General features: G+C 35.0%; 3 protein-coding genes across 17 annotated transcripts; 2 read left to right on the forward strand and 1 right to left on the reverse strand.

Annotated features, from left to right (window-relative positions):
* Nucleotides 1-112: 112 nt before the first annotated feature.
* On the forward strand, nucleotides 113-4,105 carry LOC103493046 (root phototropism protein 2). The gene is made up of 7 exons (XM_008453666.2): nucleotides 113-342; nucleotides 457-511; nucleotides 1,261-1,335; nucleotides 1,419-1,488; nucleotides 2,032-2,409; nucleotides 2,564-3,307; nucleotides 3,388-4,105. Exons 3-7 carry the CDS (start codon nucleotides 1,274-1,276, stop codon nucleotides 3,880-3,882), a joined length of 1,749 nt encoding a protein of 582 aa, XP_008451888.2. The 5' UTR covers nucleotides 113-342; nucleotides 457-511; nucleotides 1,261-1,273; the 3' UTR covers nucleotides 3,883-4,105.
* Nucleotides 4,106-4,874: 769 nt separating this feature from the next.
* LOC103493048 (cytochrome P450 97B2, chloroplastic) lies at nucleotides 4,875-12,266 on the forward strand. 13 transcript variants are annotated; one of them, XR_007822177.1, is made up of 17 exons: nucleotides 4,875-5,171; nucleotides 5,291-5,452; nucleotides 5,991-6,171; nucleotides 6,344-6,451; nucleotides 6,910-6,994; nucleotides 7,102-7,340; nucleotides 7,973-8,146; nucleotides 8,959-9,006; nucleotides 9,132-9,191; nucleotides 9,449-9,535; nucleotides 9,643-9,731; nucleotides 10,238-10,329; nucleotides 10,746-10,807; nucleotides 11,040-11,189; nucleotides 11,280-11,568; nucleotides 11,680-11,785; nucleotides 12,087-12,266. XR_007822177.1 is itself a non-coding variant. In XM_051087081.1 (16 exons), exons 2-15 carry the CDS (start codon nucleotides 5,310-5,312, stop codon nucleotides 11,502-11,504), a joined length of 1,743 nt encoding a protein of 580 aa, XP_050943038.1. In that variant the 5' UTR covers nucleotides 4,875-5,171; nucleotides 5,291-5,309; the 3' UTR covers nucleotides 11,505-11,553; nucleotides 11,706-11,921. The 13 variants fall into 13 exon arrangements, 5 of the variants coding, with proteins under 5 accessions (XP_050943038.1, XP_050943039.1, XP_050943037.1 ...); XR_007822174.1 differs by having other exon boundaries at nucleotides 11,706-11,785; XR_007822178.1 differs by having other exon boundaries at nucleotides 11,720-11,785.
* A 273-nt stretch (nucleotides 12,267-12,539) lies between these two features.
* Nucleotides 12,540-17,185, reverse strand: LOC103493047 (protein FAR-RED IMPAIRED RESPONSE 1). 3 transcript variants are annotated; one of them, XM_008453668.3, is made up of 9 exons: nucleotides 16,844-17,185; nucleotides 13,839-16,031; nucleotides 13,654-13,710; nucleotides 13,495-13,563; nucleotides 13,327-13,398; nucleotides 13,176-13,247; nucleotides 13,042-13,083; nucleotides 12,862-12,939; nucleotides 12,540-12,741 (listed from the first exon to the last, which is right to left on the reverse strand). In XM_008453668.3, exons 2-8 carry the CDS (start codon nucleotides 15,897-15,899, stop codon nucleotides 12,883-12,885), a joined length of 2,430 nt encoding a protein of 809 aa, XP_008451890.2. In that variant the 5' UTR covers nucleotides 15,900-16,031; nucleotides 16,844-17,185; the 3' UTR covers nucleotides 12,540-12,741; nucleotides 12,862-12,882. The 3 variants fall into 3 exon arrangements, 2 of the variants coding, with proteins under 2 accessions (XP_008451890.2, XP_008451891.2); XM_008453669.3 differs by having other exon boundaries at nucleotides 12,540-12,736; nucleotides 16,844-17,161; XR_007822173.1 differs by lacking the exons at nucleotides 12,540-12,741; nucleotides 12,862-12,939 and having other exon boundaries at nucleotides 13,327-13,414.
* Nucleotides 17,186-18,269: the final 1,084 nt, after the last annotated feature.

Below are 18,269 nucleotides of genomic sequence, written 5' to 3' on the forward strand. Positions count from 1 at the left end.
TGAGTCATTGTCAGTGAAGAATTAGACAATGAGATGACGTGGCTAAGGAATGGCCAAGATGCAGAGGTCCCAAAGGTGGATGAATCTTAGCCACTTATTCTAGTGGTCTTAAATGTTTACAAACTGTAAAAAGGTCCACATTTCTCATTCATGTCTCCCCCAATCATATTCATATCCAATATTTTTCTTTATATCTATTCAACCCATCAATTCTTTCTTTCATTCCATCCCTCCCCCCAACACCCTCCTCTCCCACGCCCCGGCCTCCACCCGCATTTCCATTTCTTCCATTACCTTCAGATCTCCAGCTTCGGATGCTTTCCAACACCAACCAGCAAGAAGGTAACGAGTTCGCTTTCTGAACTCGGATTAAACTGCTTTCTTTACTCGTGGAATCTTTCTATTTCTTATTTTTGGAGGATATTCTACTCAACAATCTTTCTTGCTTTTCTTTAGGCTTCTAGGAGAAGTTCAAGCTTTGCTCAATCACACGGATTTTGGTTTCAGAACTGTAAGTTTATATATATTTTAGAGATATGAAATGGTGTGATAGTAACTAAGAACAAAAGTTTCACGTTTTAGGTTGCATCATCGTCACATAATTTTAGTTTTTTTTTTCTATTAATTAAAGGGTAATGCTGTCAATTTTAATTTATTTTTTAATAAAGTGTGTAATCGAAGGGTGTTTGTATAGTTTATCCAATATGTTTTGGTTCTTGGGATGTGACAAATGTTTGAAAGTATTAAATGATAAGTGATTGGAAATTGTTTGGTATGTTTTCACTAGTTTTGTTAATGGATGGTATGTGACTCTTTAAGTAATTTAATTGATTTTGAATTGAGGGTGATTTTGTTTTAATATTATTGTAATTAGTTAATTATCTTCTATGTGATAAAAAAAAATGTCGGTAGGAACCAAAATTTTCATAGTGTGAAGTTCTTACTTATTGATTTTTAAAAAAATTGTATGCTACATGCTTTGTTTCAAATTTTCATAACAAAATTTAATCTAGATGATTTTGGACAATTTGGATCTTGGTTTTGAAATCATTGTTGGTTGTAAATCATGCAAGGATTTACATTCTTTTTACAAATGTTTGAATGGAAAGGCTTGATTTGAAAATTACTTAAATCTAGTAGTAGTCTAAGTGGACTAAGATTTGAATCCAATAAATTTATCTTGGATTTATTTGTTAAATGTTATGTATTTTTAATTATTATAATAGCCATACTAGAAAATACTAATGAGTACAATAACAGTTCGAGGAGAAGCATGAGTTCGTCTGTGAAGGGAAACAATAGGATGTCCATTGCTATGGAGAGAACAGGACAGTGGTATGTGTTGATTGTTCTAAAAATTTAGTTAGGTATCAAAAGAAAAATGTTAGATGTTCATATTATACGTCACTCTTTTTTAGGATTTTCTCTCAAGATATTCCAACCGATGTTGTCGTTGCGGTCGGTGAAGCACATTTTCCTCTTCACAAGGTAACAAAACAACTTTCAAATTTGTTACTTCGATTTCTTTCCAAATTTCCGAATAGACTTTTACTAACGATTTAATTTCTAAGTATTAATTTCTCATAATTTGTAATATTCTAGTCTCTTTTATCTTTAGTAAATAACAACTCAATAGTTACATTTTGCAACATGTAACGATTTAGTCGTATATAACTTTATTACAATTTAAGAAAGATTATTTTTTTAGTTATTGAGTTTACAAGAATATGTGTGTTTGATAAGTAGAGTTTAAATGTATATTTTTTTTTGGATTAAAAGCTAAAATAATTTATTTTTAAAATCAAATAATCATTACATTCTAAACTAGAGAAATAATTTGGATATAATTTATCATACAAGTGGATGATTAGAAGTGATTCGTCATAACTGACTTGTTAGTATCAATTTGATGACTTATTAATTGAATCTTAGAATTGAAAGTTTCATAATTTCAGTCTTTTATGGCTTACAAGTTTGAAAATTCAAAGGATAAAATAGTTGTTTGCGTTGGATGTGTGGTGGTGCGTGCAGTTCATGTTGGTAGCAAAGAGCAACTACATACGAAAATTGATAATGGAATCGACGGAGGCGGATCTAACAAGGATCGATCTGACGGACATCCCCGGCGGCGCTGAAATTTTCGAGAAGGCAGCCAAGTTCTGCTATGGTGTCAACTTTGAGATCACAGTGCACAATGTTGCGGCGCTACGATGTGCTGCAGAGTACTTGCAAATGACAGACAAGTATTGCGACAACAACCTCGTTGGTCGGACCGAAGATTTCCTCTCCCAAGTGGCTCTCTCCAGCCTCTCTGGAGCCATTGTTGTTCTTAAATCTTCCCATCATCTCCTTCCCATGGCTGAAGACCTTTACATTGTCCATAGATGTGTGGATGTTATCAGTTCCAAGGTACACCATTTTCTCCTTTTTAAGGCCCCCTGTTTAGAGATTAAATCGTTTACTTTTTGGGTATTGGGATTCAAAACTTTACTTGTATAAATTAATTTCTTTGTTTTGTTCACTGAGATGATTAGAAATGAGTTTAAGTTTCTTCGTTGCGCAGGCTTGCAATGAGGCAAACTTCCCAAGTCGATCACCACCAAATTGGTGGACAGAGGAACTAACAATAATCGACATAGAATTCTTCGCCAAAATCATCACCGCCATGAAATCTTGCGGCGCCAAAGCCTCCACTCTCTCCGCTGCATTAATCACCTACGCCGAGAGATCTCTCCGTGATCTAGTCCGCGACCACTCCGGCACAACTCTCCGATCCTCAGCCACCCCCAGTTACTCCGTTGACAACGATTCCGACACCAGAATCAAACAACGCCACCTCCTAGAATCAATCGTATCTCTCTTACCTTCAGACAAAGCCGCATTCCCAATCCACTTCCTATGCTGCCTTCTCCGATCAGCAATTTACCTGAAAACCAGCACTGGATGCAAGAACGAACTGGAGAAACGGATATCGATGGTTCTTGAACATTTGAGCGTGGATGATTTGTTGATGGTGTCGTTCACTTACGATGGAGAGAGGCTGGTGGAATTGGAAAGTATAAGGAGGATAATAATGGGGTTTGTGGAAAAGGAGAAGAGTGTGGCGGTGTTTAGTGCCGGAGATTTGAAAGAGAATTGCTCTGTTGCGATGCAGAGAGTGGCGAAGACAGTGGATGCGTATTTGGGAGAAATTGCTACTTATGGTGAACTCAGTATATCAAAATTTAATGGGATTGCTAATATTATTCCCAAATTTGCTCGCAAGGTTGATGACGATCTTTATCGAGCCATTGATATATATCTCAAGGTTTGTCTTTCTTTCATTCCATTCCATGGTATAAACTGTGGTTTGAAGATGAGTTAAATAATTCAAAAGTTGATTCTCAGGCACACCCAAATCTTGATGAGATAGAACGGGAGAAGGTATGTAGTGTGATGGACCCTTTAAAACTATCGTACGAAGCTCGAGTACATGCTTCACAAAACAAGCGGTTGCCCGTCCAAATAGTTCTTCATGCTCTCTACTACGATCAACTGAAGCTAAGAAGCGGCACCCCCGATGACCGGAAGAGCACCCAAGAGGACGCTGCTTCCATGGCAAGGACTCAAGCTCAGGCAGACGTGTCATTAGTGAAAGAGAATGAGGCATTGAGGTCAGAATTGATGAAGATGAAGCTCTACATATCTGATATGCAAAGGAGTTCTCAAGGAACATCTTCCATTAAAGTACCAACCTCTAGATCCAAGGGCACCTTCTTCTCCTCCGTCTCTAAAACGCTTGGGAAACTAAATCCCTTCCGTCACGGATCAAAAGACACTTCTAACATCGATGATGGCATCGACATTACCAAACCCAGGAGGAGAAGATTCTCTATATCTTAAATAGAAACTTGTGTGCATTTTGGGTTGTTCTTGAAACATAAATTCGTTGTGTTTATTTGTGAGATTGATATTCTTCTTCCATTTTGCTCTCTGTTCGTTTTGTATAAAGTTGGCTTCTTTTACTCCTTTTAAAGTTGGTGTTTCAATGTTTTGTTGAATTTGTGTTGTGAACTACACATTTTATAGTAATTAAGCATACATAATTCCTATGTTTCTTTAATAATCATTTCTCCTCTCTCAATATATAGTCAATACATTTATAAGGTTGATCTATGTTAATCATCATTGGAAAAGATGGGAGATAATTAAGTTAATCAACATTATTTTCAACTATAAGTTTCTTTATTTTATTTTGTACTTTTGTTAGAGACAAGTAAAGTTTGGAAATTTATTAAATTAAGGTCCAAACACAATTTTTAGAGAGAGATGATAGATCCTTTACTAGATTCTATGTTTCTCTTAAAGCTACCTTGAGTGACTAAGATAAAGACAATGACATCGTTGTTTAAACCATAGTAAGTCTTATTTTACTTCATTTTCAATTTGTTTTTATATAAATTTTCCCATTTTTGATCACTTTCTTCTTTTTCCTAGCAAAATTTGTATTCTTTAATTTGTAAATTCCATACTTCATTTTATTGCACGTACACTTATTCAATATGATTTTAAATTCCAGAATTTGTAAGTAAGAGAAAACATACAAAGAAAAGAAAACTATTTCAAAATTCCATATCCAATTTGTACTAAAGTGAACATTGGTAACAATTTTATTTGAACAATCTAAATAAAAAAAAAAAAAAAAAAAAAAAAAAAAAAAACTAATGACACAATTCCTACTAAATTTAACTTAACTAAGTAGTAAATGACCTACTTACCCTCAAGAGAAGAGTTAAAGAGTTTTTCGTTATTCTAATTAATAACACAATTCATAAAACAAACGAACATACAAATTTCACACATTCAAATATTCCTAAAAATCTAGTAGTAGTGGACAACCTTTAATGCATCACTTGTCACTAAAATCTCAGTTCTCATATTTCTGACCCAAAATATCATTCATCGGATAAGAACTTTCCCAGAAAGAGCTAGTGGGAGCTGCAACAATGGCCGGAAAGTAGACTCCATGCGCCCCAATTTTTGTATGCACTTCAGTACTGTGCTATATTGGGTTACACAACACAAATCCTTGGTGGGTTATCGCACTAAACATTAGAGAAAACAGAGGGAGCAAAAAAGTTGTTTTCTTTTTTAAGAAATAAAATATTCTATATCCCAATCCCACCTGGACGGTTCGTTTCATATCTCTTTACTGAATTCTTGAGTTTCCTTCAATTTCCTTTTCCCCTCCTTTTGTGCACTCAGTGATTTATTACTTATTTTGCGTCACTGCTCGGTTTGTTTATTCAAGATTGGTGTGTCACTTGGGAATGGCTATGGTGGCCACTGCCCTTTCGAACCTGCCTTCTGCTCTCTTCCATGGAAATCCACATGGAAATGAATTTGGGTTTCTGGGTATGTCGAAACAGCCCATCAAGTATCTCAAATCAAATCTTAGAGCTCCGGTTGTGAGGTAATCGTTTCTATTTTTGTTCTTTGTAGATTTTTACTTCTCTTTTAGTTGTTTTCATGAGTTTAATTGGGTGGAGGTTTATGTAAGCTTGCGTTCTCTGTTCTTTTCACTATTTTTTTAAAAACCAATCATGGGTTTGGGATTTCGGCTGCCTTTTTCATCTCTGTTTTGAGCTTTAGCTTTTTGGGTCTCTTGGGGGATGTTTCTTTGTTCAAATGATGTTGCAATAGAGATAATTATTGGTCTGAACTTGAAATTCTTATACCATATATTAACTTTCTCCTGAATGTAACTCTGGAAATTAGTGTTGCGACTAATATCATTCCTTTTTTAACTTTCAATCTTCTTCCTTTAGTGTAGTCAGCGAATGAAATTCTTGCAGGTTTCATGTGTTAAGGTGCCAGAAATGGATCTTGATTCATCCAAATTTGATATAATTTTTGTTGTTCTGTTTGGGGTCGTTAGATGAAGGGGGGAGGATGTGGTTATGTTGTGGAACTTGTTGTTTATGGGGCAATCCTGTGAAATGTTTGTGTAGATGCCAATCAACTGACGTTGGTGAACCGAAAACAAAAAGAAATCTTCTTGACAATGCTAGCAATCTTCTTACCAATTTGTTAAGTGGTGGAAATTTGGGAACTATGCCGATAGCTGAAGGTGCAGTCTCTGATTTGTTCGGCCGCCCACTCTTCTTTGCTCTGTATGATTGGTTCTTAGAGGTATTTGCATCTTTCGTTAATCTCATCGGTTTCTTCAATGGAAATATTAGTTCCCTATGAGGACACTCACTCCCTCTTATAATGTTAATGTGATGTGCACCTTTTCGTTTTATCTGCTCATGAGATCTAAACATCCATTTCTTTATATTCATTTTTTTTTCTTCATTTGCAGCATGGATCTGTTTATAAACTTGCCTTTGGACCAAAAGCATTTGTTGTTGTATCAGATCCTATAGTGGCAAGATATATTCTTCGTGAAAACGCATTTGCTTATGACAAGGTAATATATTGAATCCACTTCTCTCATTCTGTTTGTTAGACTGTTTATTAGGCAGCTAGACTTCAGAGGACTCGGAGCACCTACAATTTTTTTTCTTATCTTCTTATTAAGAGCTATTTACTGTACTATCATGGCGATATTAGCTTTTTTCTTGAAAGGAAAATTTAAATTTGGGTTTGTCTGACTAATTGGTATATTATCAAATATCAACCACATGAAAGATTTGCCAAACGTTAGTGCTGTGATTATTAGGTGGACTTTGGGTTGAATTTGGTCATTTCCCTGTACAATAGAGGATGAGGACATGGTAGTTTTTATGAGGAGTTGTTGTCGACGTTCTTGCATCATATTGTTTGGACTAATAGCATTATTTGTGTCAAATTTCCATACGGATCAAATATAGTTTGCATTTTGTGTTGACATAACGTCTTATTGCTACAATAAATATACTCAATTAGGGAGTGCTTGCTGATATTCTAGAACCGATAATGGGCAAAGGACTAATACCTGCTGATCTTGACACTTGGAAGCAGAGGAGACGAGGTGAGCAGAATAGAAACTGGAACTTCTTTTTGGGTGATTAGATCAATGTCTTGAGTTCTGCTTTACAACTTGTTAGAGGCGTTGATTTATTTCATTTTGAATTACAGTTATAGCTCCTGGATTCCATACCTATTACTTGGAAGCTATGACCAAAGTGTTCACTGATTGTTCAGAACGATCAATTCTGAAATTGGAGAAGCTTCTTGGAGAAGGTGAACTACAGGAGGATAAAACCATTGAGTTGGATATGGAAGCAGAGTTTTCTAGTTTGGCTCTTGATATCATTGGACTCGGTGTTTTCAACTATGATTTTGGTTCTGTAACCAAAGAATCTCCAGTGATTAAGGTCTGAAGAAAGGAAAACAATCTGCACTATAATCCCACACACTGAAACACTGCCCTTTTTTTCGTTGTTGAAGTTTCAGCTACCACTAAGATGAAATTTTTTTATAATAATTTGAAATTGTGGGCTGAAATTGCTTGCCGGTTTTCCTTGTTCATAAACATCTAATATCTCCATCTTTTTTCATTTCGCAGGGAGAAAATGGTATTATTCTTTAAAACCTGCATTACTAGTTTTTCTGTAGTGGGATAACGATAACTTAACGAAGTATCTGGCTTGAATGATGAGAGTTTTCATAAAAAGGAAACCAAACTTTTATTAAGACAAACGAAAGAATCTTAAATGGTACTTTTCCCATAAATAATTATTTTCTGGACATGTTAATCTTACTCATGGTGCCAAGCTCTGATTAATGATCCACTTATATATTCGCATTCTCTGAAAGGTTTATTAAGAATAGACAAATATGGTGATCTTATTCGTTGTCAGACTAGGATTTGGAACATTTTTATTACAGGACCATAGGCAAGAACTTTTTGATGGAGGTTTTTCTCATTTTTAATTTTATGTCTCTTGCATACCTAAAACATGAACATCGAGCTTTCTTAATCAGCACTTTGACAAATATCTTACAGGCTGTATATGGAACCCTTTTTGAAGCAGAGCATAGATCAACTTTCTATATACCTTACTGGAAAGTACCTTTGGCAAGGTGGATAGTCCCAAGGCAGCGTAAATTCCATAGTGACCTTAAGGTTATTAATGACTGTCTTGATGGACTAATACGAAATGCAAGAGAAACCCGAGAGGTGAGATGAGGCTTAACACTTAATTTGCAAGTTGTTTCGATGAAATAACATTTTTAAGTGAGAAACCTTGTCATGTTGTCATTTGGTTATTATTTTCTTATTAATGGTAACTTTTTAGCATGAAAAGTTTTTGCATTCTTGATAAGTTGACTTCTCCAATCTTCAGACTGAAGTTAACTTTATTGGTCTGTCTCTACTCTGGATGACTTAGGTGAAAAGTATCGGGAATTACTGGCCACAAAGTGAACTCCATTCCAAATGAACTCAATAATCCTAGACTCAAACTTACTCTATTCGCCCTTCTTCTAAATCAAAACCTTAACTAGAAACCGTAAGACTATGGAAATGTTTTCCATAGACGTGTAGGAATTAAACTAAGTTTTGATCATGTTTGTAAAGTATCAAGGTTTTGATTCTCAAAGATTGTTTATTTCTTACGACATAAAAATAAATAAATATCTTGAACTGCCTAATAGTCTTTGACATCTCTCTACCCTTGGTTGTGCTGGAAAATAACATATTGCTTGAGAAACATACGTAATTAGCCCATGGTTATTGATTAGGACTTACAAGATCCATCACGATTCTTCTTCCATTTTTTATTATTCTGTGTCAGGAGAAGTAACTAACAAGCTAATTTTCCCTTTCTTTTTCCTTCCATGTTTAAAGCAAGGCATAGTTTTGTACTTTTTTTTCCATGTCACAGGTGCCTTTAAGTAGTACACACCTTAGTTACTCATTGTGTAGACTTGTCAGAACAAATTTGTTTGAAGCAACAGCCTGGACTTGACTTTGGTTGCATCTCCTAACAGGAAGCTGATGTTGAGAAATTGCAGCAAAGGGACTATTTAAATCTCAAGGTGCCTCTTCTATCTTCTGAGAAAACTATTGATTCTAAAGTTCCTTTCCCAGGTATCTGTGTTTCACTTTTGTAGACATTTCTGAAAAATTATGAACAGCTTATTGTTTATGTCATACTTTTCAGGATGCCAGTCTTTTGCGTTTCTTGGTTGATATGCGGGGAGTTGATGTCGATGATCGGCAGGTAGAGACCTACATTTTTATTTTAACTCCAATTATGCATATCATAGTCAATATTAACTTGGGACTGTTTGTTAGATAATAAAATATGGTAAATTGATTTTGATAAATCACGATAGTCCAACTGTCCAAGTGTATATGTGTATTAGAAATAGCTTAGTTTTTGGGAAGGAGACTGAAAATTGTTAGTGAGGGGATATAAAAATACCAGAATGTGTTTTCCTGAATCCACTTTCACATTCATATGTGTAATATTAACAGCTTAGGGACGATCTGATGACAATGCTTATTGCCGGGCATGAAACAACTGCTGCTGTGCTTACATGGGCTGTTTTTTTGCTTGCACAAGTAAGCATTTAGCTCTTCCTTGTTGCCATCATTCATAAAATGGTATTCATCCAAGTTCTATGATGGCCTCTTTTGTTTAAGATAAGGCTTCAATGTTGGTTTTACAGAACCCTTCAAAAATGAAAAAGGCTCAGGCAGAAATCGATTCGGTTCTTGGCAAGGGGAAGCCAACTTTTGAATTACTTAAAGAATTGAAGTAAGGAAGTCATCTATTTCCAAGTACTCTGCTTAATACTCGTATACTTTTCTCAAAGCTTGATAGACAAAATGGAATCACATCAATTCAGTTAGTCTGATTTACATAAGACTTCTGTGCATATTTAGTTTCATCGTCTCCATGCTATGATTCAATGCTTCCATTGAATCATAGCATTATATTAATATTAGTAATTTAAAAGAGATCAATACATTATTAGGCTGCTGCAATTAGGGTTAGTAATGTCCTCATTGTATTGGCGTTGGATCTTTCCTCATGCAAACTTGCAAAGTCTACCTGTTAACATCAGGATCTGACTTTCACTCATAAAGCTGTTCTACAAATAACTTGGTACTTTTTAAAAATTTGATGGACCTTCTGTAATTAAAGATTTAATTTTATGGAAAGTATAATTATACAGAAGTACTCCTGAACTTTAATTCCTACATCAAAAAGTTCCTTCCTTGGTGACGTTTGGACCTTATGGATCTGTAATTTTCTATCAGGTACATCAGATTTATTGTCGCAGAGACTCTTCGTTTGTTTCCTCAGCCACCTTTGCTAATAAGACGAGCTCTCAAACCAGATACATTGCCAGGTACTAATTGCTATTTAGATCACCATGTCCTGAATATGTTATGAGGAGGTAGATCCAGCCAAGTGTTGTTCCACTTAAGGTTTTGTCTATTGATGAACCATTGTGAGTTCAAGAGAAATTCACATGATATGCAGTGAAGACATGTTTTCATGATTATAGAATCGTTTTTTTTACATAGATTTAAACAAAACCCATAACTATTCTTTACTTACTATATGATAAACCAAATAAATTTGTAATTATAATAACAAAATTTAAAATAAATAAAAGAAAAGGCTGCAGCGGGAAATATGGATGTTATATGATTTGACAAGCATACAAAAGATCTAGTCAAATGATCTTCTCTCCCGCTTTCTTGACCTTGAAGATGAGAGTTCTCGATGCTGTTATTTTACACTTCAATGGTAATTATGCAGGAGGATACAGTGGTGACAAAAATGGATATGCAATACCTGCTGGGACTGACATCTTCATCTCTGTAAGTGGAAGGTTGCATTGGAAGTGCTTAGTTCCGAGTGTTCCTTAATTGTAATGACAACTGCATTGGTTCTTTTTTTTTTTTTTTTTTTTCTTTTTTGCAAAGCTGAAAGTATTTTACTAGAGGGTGGTATTTGCACATTCTTCCTTTGGCTTTGGACTTCCTGTTCTGTACGTCTTCTACTTTCCTTTCATGTATCTATTCTGTAACCGCTGTAACTTTTTTGCTATAGGTTTACAATCTCCACAGATCTCCATACTTCTGGGAAAACCCTCAAGAATTTGAACCAGAGAGATTTCAAGTAAAGAGGGAAAGCGAAGGAATTGAAGGATGGGACGGTTTCGACCCATCAAGAAGCCCGGGAGCTCTATACCCTAATGAGGTAACTTGCCAACCGTTGATTCTAATCTAAAAACAGTTCCATAACAATTAATATCAGTTGATGATAGAATCATTCCGACGACTATCTCAGATTGTATCAGACTTTTCCTTCTTACCATTTGGTGGAGGACCAAGAAAATGTGTGGGCGATCAATTTGCTCTAATGGAGTCAACTATAGCACTGGCCATGTTACTGCAGAAGTTTGATGTGGAACTAAGAGGAAGTCCAGAATCTGTTGAACTTGTTACTGGGGCCACTATACATACCAAAAGTGGGTTGTGGTGCAAATTGAGAAGAAGATCACAAGTGAAATGATATATAACATTCTTGTTACCCCAAGAATATGGTACACTTATTTGTGCATGTATGATTATACTTGGTAAATAGTTTCTTTCTTCTCATAAAAAGAGATGTCAGTTCATTTATAATGATGTGTTATATGATAACAATAACCAAAGGTTGGTTTTGAGTTCAATTGTCTTGGGTCTAGGATTCTGATTGCAGGACTAACTGCAGGATTTTCTGAATAGCGTGCAAATTTTCATGGTAGGAAGAGAGCACCAAGTAGAAGTATACTTAAGGACTTACGGTTTAGAGTAAGTTTTCAGTAAATTTGAGTACGTATGAGAAAGATAGACATGACACAAATATGGCGACCTGTAAAATTTTACAAAATGTAGGACACAGAACGCATTGGAGACATTTTTTCAATAAGAGTATATGTTTTAATAAGAGTACATGTGTATATATTAATAAACTAATACTTTAAAATATAATTCACTAAAAAAAATTATTTGAAGAATGATTGAATGGTCGTTATGTAAGGATCATAGTTCATAAGATTACTTTAATTGTTGGGGATTTTCATAAGCTTTATATATGTGTTTGCTGCTTCAGGATGATGAATAAGGAGAGTCTGAGAAGCAGGAATGACCGATATTCATCTCAGATACAGTACATATAGAATCCAATTCTCTTATCATGTTATATTTCTTTCTTTCCTCTTATGTGACTTTTTAAAGCACATATAAGTCATTGAAATACCTAGTTTAATGCAAACTCGTTTAATTCGTCCAATTAGCTCAACTAATCAAAATAATGATCGAGAAAAACTAGTTGAAATTCAAGGCTTTGAGGCCTGTTAGGAGATGGTAATAACAATTACCACCAACAAAATTCATGAAACTGAAATCAAATTCTGATCAACAACTTTCCATTCTATACTGTATTGTCACATTTTACTTGTATTGTCAGTTCATTAATCTAATTCACCCTGATCTTGCTGGTCAGAGAACATGGCTAGGTTCTCAAAATTATATAGGAAGTCAGCCTAGCAAACACAGCAGGATATTTCAAAACAGAATCACTTTTGTGAGACTAGTATCGATATTGCTTTAACAAGTAAAATGTGATATACACAAGCAGAACTTGCCTTATTACAAGTTACAACATACTTCCTGCTTCTTACAAGTTACAACAGGTTTCTGCTACAGCTATACAGCTCAAATTGTTTCTCTACCTCTTTCATGGGAACTGTTTTTCTATATCTGATCTTAAAAAGAAAAAAAAAAAAAAAAAAAAAAAAAAAAAAAGAGGAAAGAAGCTCAGGCGTGAAACTACGTGGCACAAAAAAACTACGGCCTGTATATACTTTTTGAACAAATCAACTAACCATGGAAAGCTGCCTGTTTCTTCAAGTATGTCTTGAAGTACTGCCGTGAAGCTGCGCAGATCTCAAATGTTGCTCCTCCTGCAATTGTTCAAGAATAGTTAAAACCACCAACAAAAGACTGTAGCACAAATTCAGAAACCAGAAAGATCTTTCTCAAACACATAAAAGTGTTAAATAAACCTGTAAACTATAGCTATAACTATTCGTTGGCCGATAATCCACCTGTATGTAAACACAACCAAGAAAAAAGTAAAATCAGTTATTGGTTGGAGAAAATGTTCGCCAAGCATATCCATAGGAATAATGCCACATACCAGTGTATGAATGCTATTATGCTGCACCCCGAAAAATCCATCATGATTGGCTGCAATTGTATTTAACTGTCCCTGCAAAAGTAATAAATTGAATTTGAATCAAACAATCTTAATAACCATTTAATATGCTACATAACCATAGTAGACTAACCAGCCCTTGAATGCTTTGTTGGCTGACGTAGTACGACGCATCATGGGGTGGTTCCATCAAGTTCAACTGTACCTGCAATCAGCAGTAGCTTAACAAAAGCACTATGAAGTCACGAATAACAATTCCAATCAATCTCTTATCCACTCAAAAGCTTATAAAATATCCTACCAATCCTTGAACATTCTGTTGGGTTCCATAATATCCACTCAGGTTCATACTATCCGAGGTTAGACCATCCTGCAAGTAGAAAGACCAAATAAGAAAAAAATTCCTTAACTACGATGAGAAATGCACAATGCTAACAAAGTACATAGTAGAAGATTCAACCATTGGCTGCAAGTTGTCTTGTGCTTCAACAAGTATCATATCTGTTTCAGTTTGTACCTGCAAAGGAATTATTGAATCAAAAGCCCTCTTCAGGAATCTTTGGCAAACAAAAAAACGTGACTGCCATGTTTGACTTGCTCACTACATAATTATAAAAGCTTATCAAATGCTAACTGGAAACCAACCTTTCGTTTTCTGTTTGTACTCTTCTTCTTGTTTGCTTTAGTAGTTATGCTTCCTTGATTTTCCTCTTCCTCACGTAGACCATGGGCATGAACGCTAGATTCTGCTGGAGCACTTTTGGAGTTGTTAATATTAACACAGTTCTTTAGAGCTTCTACTAATGTGCGGATGGCAATATTATAACACTCCTCAGAATGTGATCCTTCTTCACTCAATTCAATTGCCTTTTTACATAAATCATTGTAACGTTGCACTCTATTCTGTCTAAATTCTGTTTCTTCAGTAACTAGTTGCCTACTCTTTGCATCTTTTGTCCACCTCTTTAAAATATATTGAGAAGGGATGCTCCGAAAATCAAGCATTTGTAACACGATCAATGCGTGTCTACAAAGAAAACCTTTATATTCAAACAAACGGCAGAAACAAGACACTTCAGAGTTCAATTTATGCCACCTTACTAGAAAATGCTCATCTTTCTCACAGTCTTGGACTCTGAATGTAGTAACGGTACCATCTTCAATTTCTTTTCTCATACGACAACCAACTACACCCAAAACCTCAACTTGGAATTTCTTAAATATTGTGTGTGTGTAAATTGTAGACATTTGTTTCTCCCAGGGAGAAGGAGATTTTAAGGCTGGCTGTTTATGCAATGTATCAAAATCTGCTATTACTTCCTCTTCATACCTGTTTTGCAGAATGATTCCATACTGTCTCAAAAACTCTTTCAGCGTAATTTTCTTGTGAATGTATTTGTCAAAGAAAGCATTCATACTATCAGAACGTTGAGCAGTTGACATTCCAGCCAAGAAGATATCCTCCATATAAGTTGGCACCCATTTTCTACGATCATCATATAATGATTGAATCCATTCATCATCTTGAAGTTCAAATCTAGTAACCATCTTCCACCATCTCATATCAAACTGCTCGTCTGACCACGACTTAAAAATGCACTTATTAAATTTTGCCAAGAAGTTTTCATGTCGTTTGATTACATGAGCAAGAGTTTCAGGTATCTTTTCGAATATATGCCAAAGAGCAAAGCAATGGCGGGTATTTGGGAACACTTCTTCAATTGCTAATTTCAAGGCTTTGTCTTGATCGGTAATAATAACTTTGGGAGCTTTCCCACCCATTGCTCTAAGCCATGTCTTCAGCAACCATGCAAATGTTGGTTTAGTCCAATCTGCAGCCAGTGCACAACCAAGCACCATTGGCTGTGCATGATGATTTGCCCCAACAAAAGGAGCAAAGGGAAGTTTATCATTGGTTTTAATGTATGAGATATCAAAAGAAACAACATCAGAGAAACTAGGGTAGTCATTTCTACTTTTGGCATCAACCCAAAACAAGTTTCTCAAGCGCTGCTCTTCATTCAAGTCTATAGCATAGAAAAAGTAGGAATTCTCCTTTTGGATGCGTTTAAAGTATTCAAGCAATATTTGGGCATCCCCCTCATCAAGAGCTAAATACCGGCCTTTGTCAAACTGATAAGTCGATTCGATCTGAGGGAAACTGAAATTTCTGTACCCACCACATTGTTTCGACATCTCAACATACATCCTTCGCGTTCTTTCACTAACAGCATGCAAAATGTCAATGTTATTCTTCTCTGCCAGCTTTACATTCCTATGAATACGAAAATGATATGCAAGAGCAGGTAAAAGCTCATGATTATGATCTTTTATGAATTCATGAATAATCCATCTTCCATCTGGCCTTCTCTTCACATGCATGCTGGCTTTACAGTCAGTCTTTTTCACACTTGGCCTTCGGCTATTTCCACTCTCAGATTCAGGAGTGACTCCATATCTTGAACAAGCAAACTTTGCATCAATAAATTCTTTTGATTTCTTTGAGCGTCGACTATTCTTGATTGAGGTGGTGAATCCCATTGATTTGGCATATTCTTGATAAAATGTGTATGCGGCTTCATGGGATTCGAATTCAATTCCAGTGTGTGGCTCAAAATCTACATCCCCTTCAAAAAGGATGTCCTTTTTAGGTAAACTAACAATCGCACCTTCTGTATCTTGCATTTCAGCCACAACGTCAACCATTTTTTCAGCACAAAAAAGGTACAGTCTTCACATTTCACCTAGATGCTGCCGCATGATTCATTCCTTTTCATCATAGCATAATTTACAAAACGTTGCTTTGACTGAATTCCCCTGTTGGTCATTTTCGTAATCCTGAAATGATAGAGGGATCACATTCAATGAACTTTCAAATTCATTCTTATTAAGATTGCCAATACATGTTTGTTCACAGCTTGCATTTTTAAAATCATGGACGATAATTAAACCCCAACATTCACATGATCGAAGTCTTCAAAACAAAACAGCGGCCGGTAAACAAACGGGATGGAAACTTTTAAAGTAACTCCACTTAATCATAAACAAATACTAAGACATCAAATATTTAAAAGTATACAGCTACATAAGTTGCATTGCATGATCTAGATCTCTTAAAGCTGTAAAAAAACTCAAAATTTTTGTCCTAGAAATCCTATGTTCAAAGGAAAGTAAAAGAAGTACTAAAGAATACAAAACTCGTTTTTTTCTTAGAACCTTAACGACTTAAAAAGGTTCCCACTTTACACGAGTAAAGCACCAACGAGACAAAACTGTAGAAGTGATTATCGACAGAATCTCAAATCAAGAAGTCAAGAGAATTTAAAAAACCTCCTTTTCATCGAATTAACTAAAATCAGGGGGAGGGAAAGTGGAAGAACAAGAAGAACAAGAAGCAACAAAACAATAGAATGGCACATTTCCCAAATCCTATCGAGTACACTACAGAAAGAGAAACAATTTTCCATCGGCACAGTGAAAACAATCAAACAGTCATATAAAATGGAAAACCCCAAGAGAAAACACAATGAAAACAGCAAAAGAATCGCAGAAAAGTAACAGAGAAACCCAGCAGTGAAGATTAAAACAAAGAGAGAAAAGAGAGAGAGAGAGAGAGAGAGAGAGAGAGAGAGAGAGAGAGAGAGAGAGACCTGAAGAAGAAGAAGAATGTTTATGTTTTTCATGGGAATGATCCGAGGAGGGAAGAAGGTGAAGAAGGCAGGCGGGCAGAGAACGAAGAAAGAGCGAGTGGAGGGATTGCGCGAGTGGTTCTTCGATTGGGAAATTAGGGTTTGAAACTCACTCGCCGATAGAGAACTGTGGGGGAAGGAATTGGGGTCAAAATATGGATTCCAAATTCAAGGTTTCACCTTCACTCGCTTTTTGTTTTTCATATTCTTCCCACGCTCTGCTGCTCTTCTCGCCTCTAAAATTCACCAACAAACAACAAACCTTCTCTACCTTTCCCTTCTAACATACATACATATATATATATACATACATACATACATATATATATATATATATATATATGCAAAAGTTTCCAACAACAAGAGCGTGTTCGATTTTGAAATTTTCGATTTTATTACTAATTTCAAATGAATTTTTATTGTAATTTAGGGTTAGAACAGATTTTAAATTCTTTTTTATTAAAAAAAATACTTTCTTAACTATACTATAATGTTCAAATTTCACAAGATTTTATAAGATTACAAAAAATTCATTGGACACGTCATAGTTAAAATATTATATTTAAAAATTATTATCTTTTTTATTCTTTTCGATTAAATCATTTGTCAGATCTAAAATCAAAAGATTAGGTTCAACCAGTATATTATTACATTTTTTAAAAGGTAGAGTATCTTCTAACCTTGTAGTATTTTTTTATTGTATGAAAATTATAATTATAAATTATTATGCAACAAATTTTGATATTTTCATGAACTATACAAGTTATTATTTATATATACATTTGATGGTATGTAATACCAATATGTTTTACAAATTACTATAAAGTAGGAGGGTTTTCCATGCAAGATCTAAAAACTTATCTCTCTGTAGCACCATTAGTAAGTACCTTTAACAGGTCTATTAATCAAGATCAATCGTTTATTCTTGAATGCATTGGTATTTATGTTTTTTTCTCATTCTAGTTATTGACTTGGGAGGGGTGAAGAAGATTAGAAACAATCAAATATATTTTACAATCCCCCTCTCTTTTAAATTATAATTTGGAAAAAAAAACTAATTTTTAAATTAAGGTGAAAATTAGAATAAATGATATTTAAACAGTATTTTAATATTACACTAAAATTTTGGAAGTATTTTAAATTCTATAGCATTTCAAAGGTTCCCTTTTTTACCTTTTTTTTTTTTTTATCATGTCACCATTATAATGTTCTCCTTTTTCCTTTTCTTTTACTAACAGCATCGAGCTAAGGTCCAAAATACGAAAGAAATTAGTGTTTACACAACTCCATCTTCCAACCAATTCGACCATCGAAGGAAGATTTAGGTCAACAATTCATAAATCTAAATCAAAACCAATAACTAAATAACCTGCTTCAAAGATAAAGG

Source organism: Cucumis melo, chromosome 7, assembly GCF_025177605.1.
Source record: "Cucumis melo cultivar AY chromosome 7, USDA_Cmelo_AY_1.0, whole genome shotgun sequence".
In the NCBI taxonomy this organism is placed as follows: Eukaryota; Viridiplantae; Streptophyta; class Magnoliopsida; order Cucurbitales; family Cucurbitaceae; genus Cucumis; species Cucumis melo.

Coding starts and splice junctions, on each gene's coding strand:
- LOC103493048 (XM_051087081.1), top strand. CDS start 5,310: ATGGCTATGGTGGCCACTGCCCTTTCGAACCTGCCTTCTGCTCTCTTC. Junction 5,453..5,990: donor CTTAGAGCTCCGGTTGTGAG/GTAATCGTTTCT, acceptor ATGTTTGTGTAG/ATGCCAATCAACTGACGTTG. Junction 6,995..7,101: donor TTGGAAGCAGAGGAGACGAG/GTGAGCAGAATA, acceptor TTTGAATTACAG/TTATAGCTCCTGGATTCCAT.
- LOC103493046 (XM_008453666.2), top strand. CDS start 1,274: ATGAGTTCGTCTGTGAAGGGAAACAATAGGATGTCCATTGCTATGGAG. Junction 1,336..1,418: donor ATGGAGAGAACAGGACAGTG/GTATGTGTTGAT, acceptor ACTCTTTTTTAG/GATTTTCTCTCAAGATATTC. Junction 2,410..2,563: donor TGGATGTTATCAGTTCCAAG/GTACACCATTTT, acceptor TTCGTTGCGCAG/GCTTGCAATGAGGCAAACTT.
- LOC103493047 (XM_008453668.3), bottom strand. CDS start 15,899: ATGGTTGACGTTGTGGCTGAAATGCAAGATACAGAAGGTGCGATTGTT. Junction 13,711..13,838: donor GTACAAACAGAAAACGAAAG/GTTGGTTTCCAG, acceptor ATTCCTTTGCAG/GTACAAACTGAAACAGATAT. Junction 13,248..13,326: donor AACAAAGCATTCAAGGGCTG/GTTAGTCTACTA, acceptor TTACTTTTGCAG/GGACAGTTAAATACAATTGC.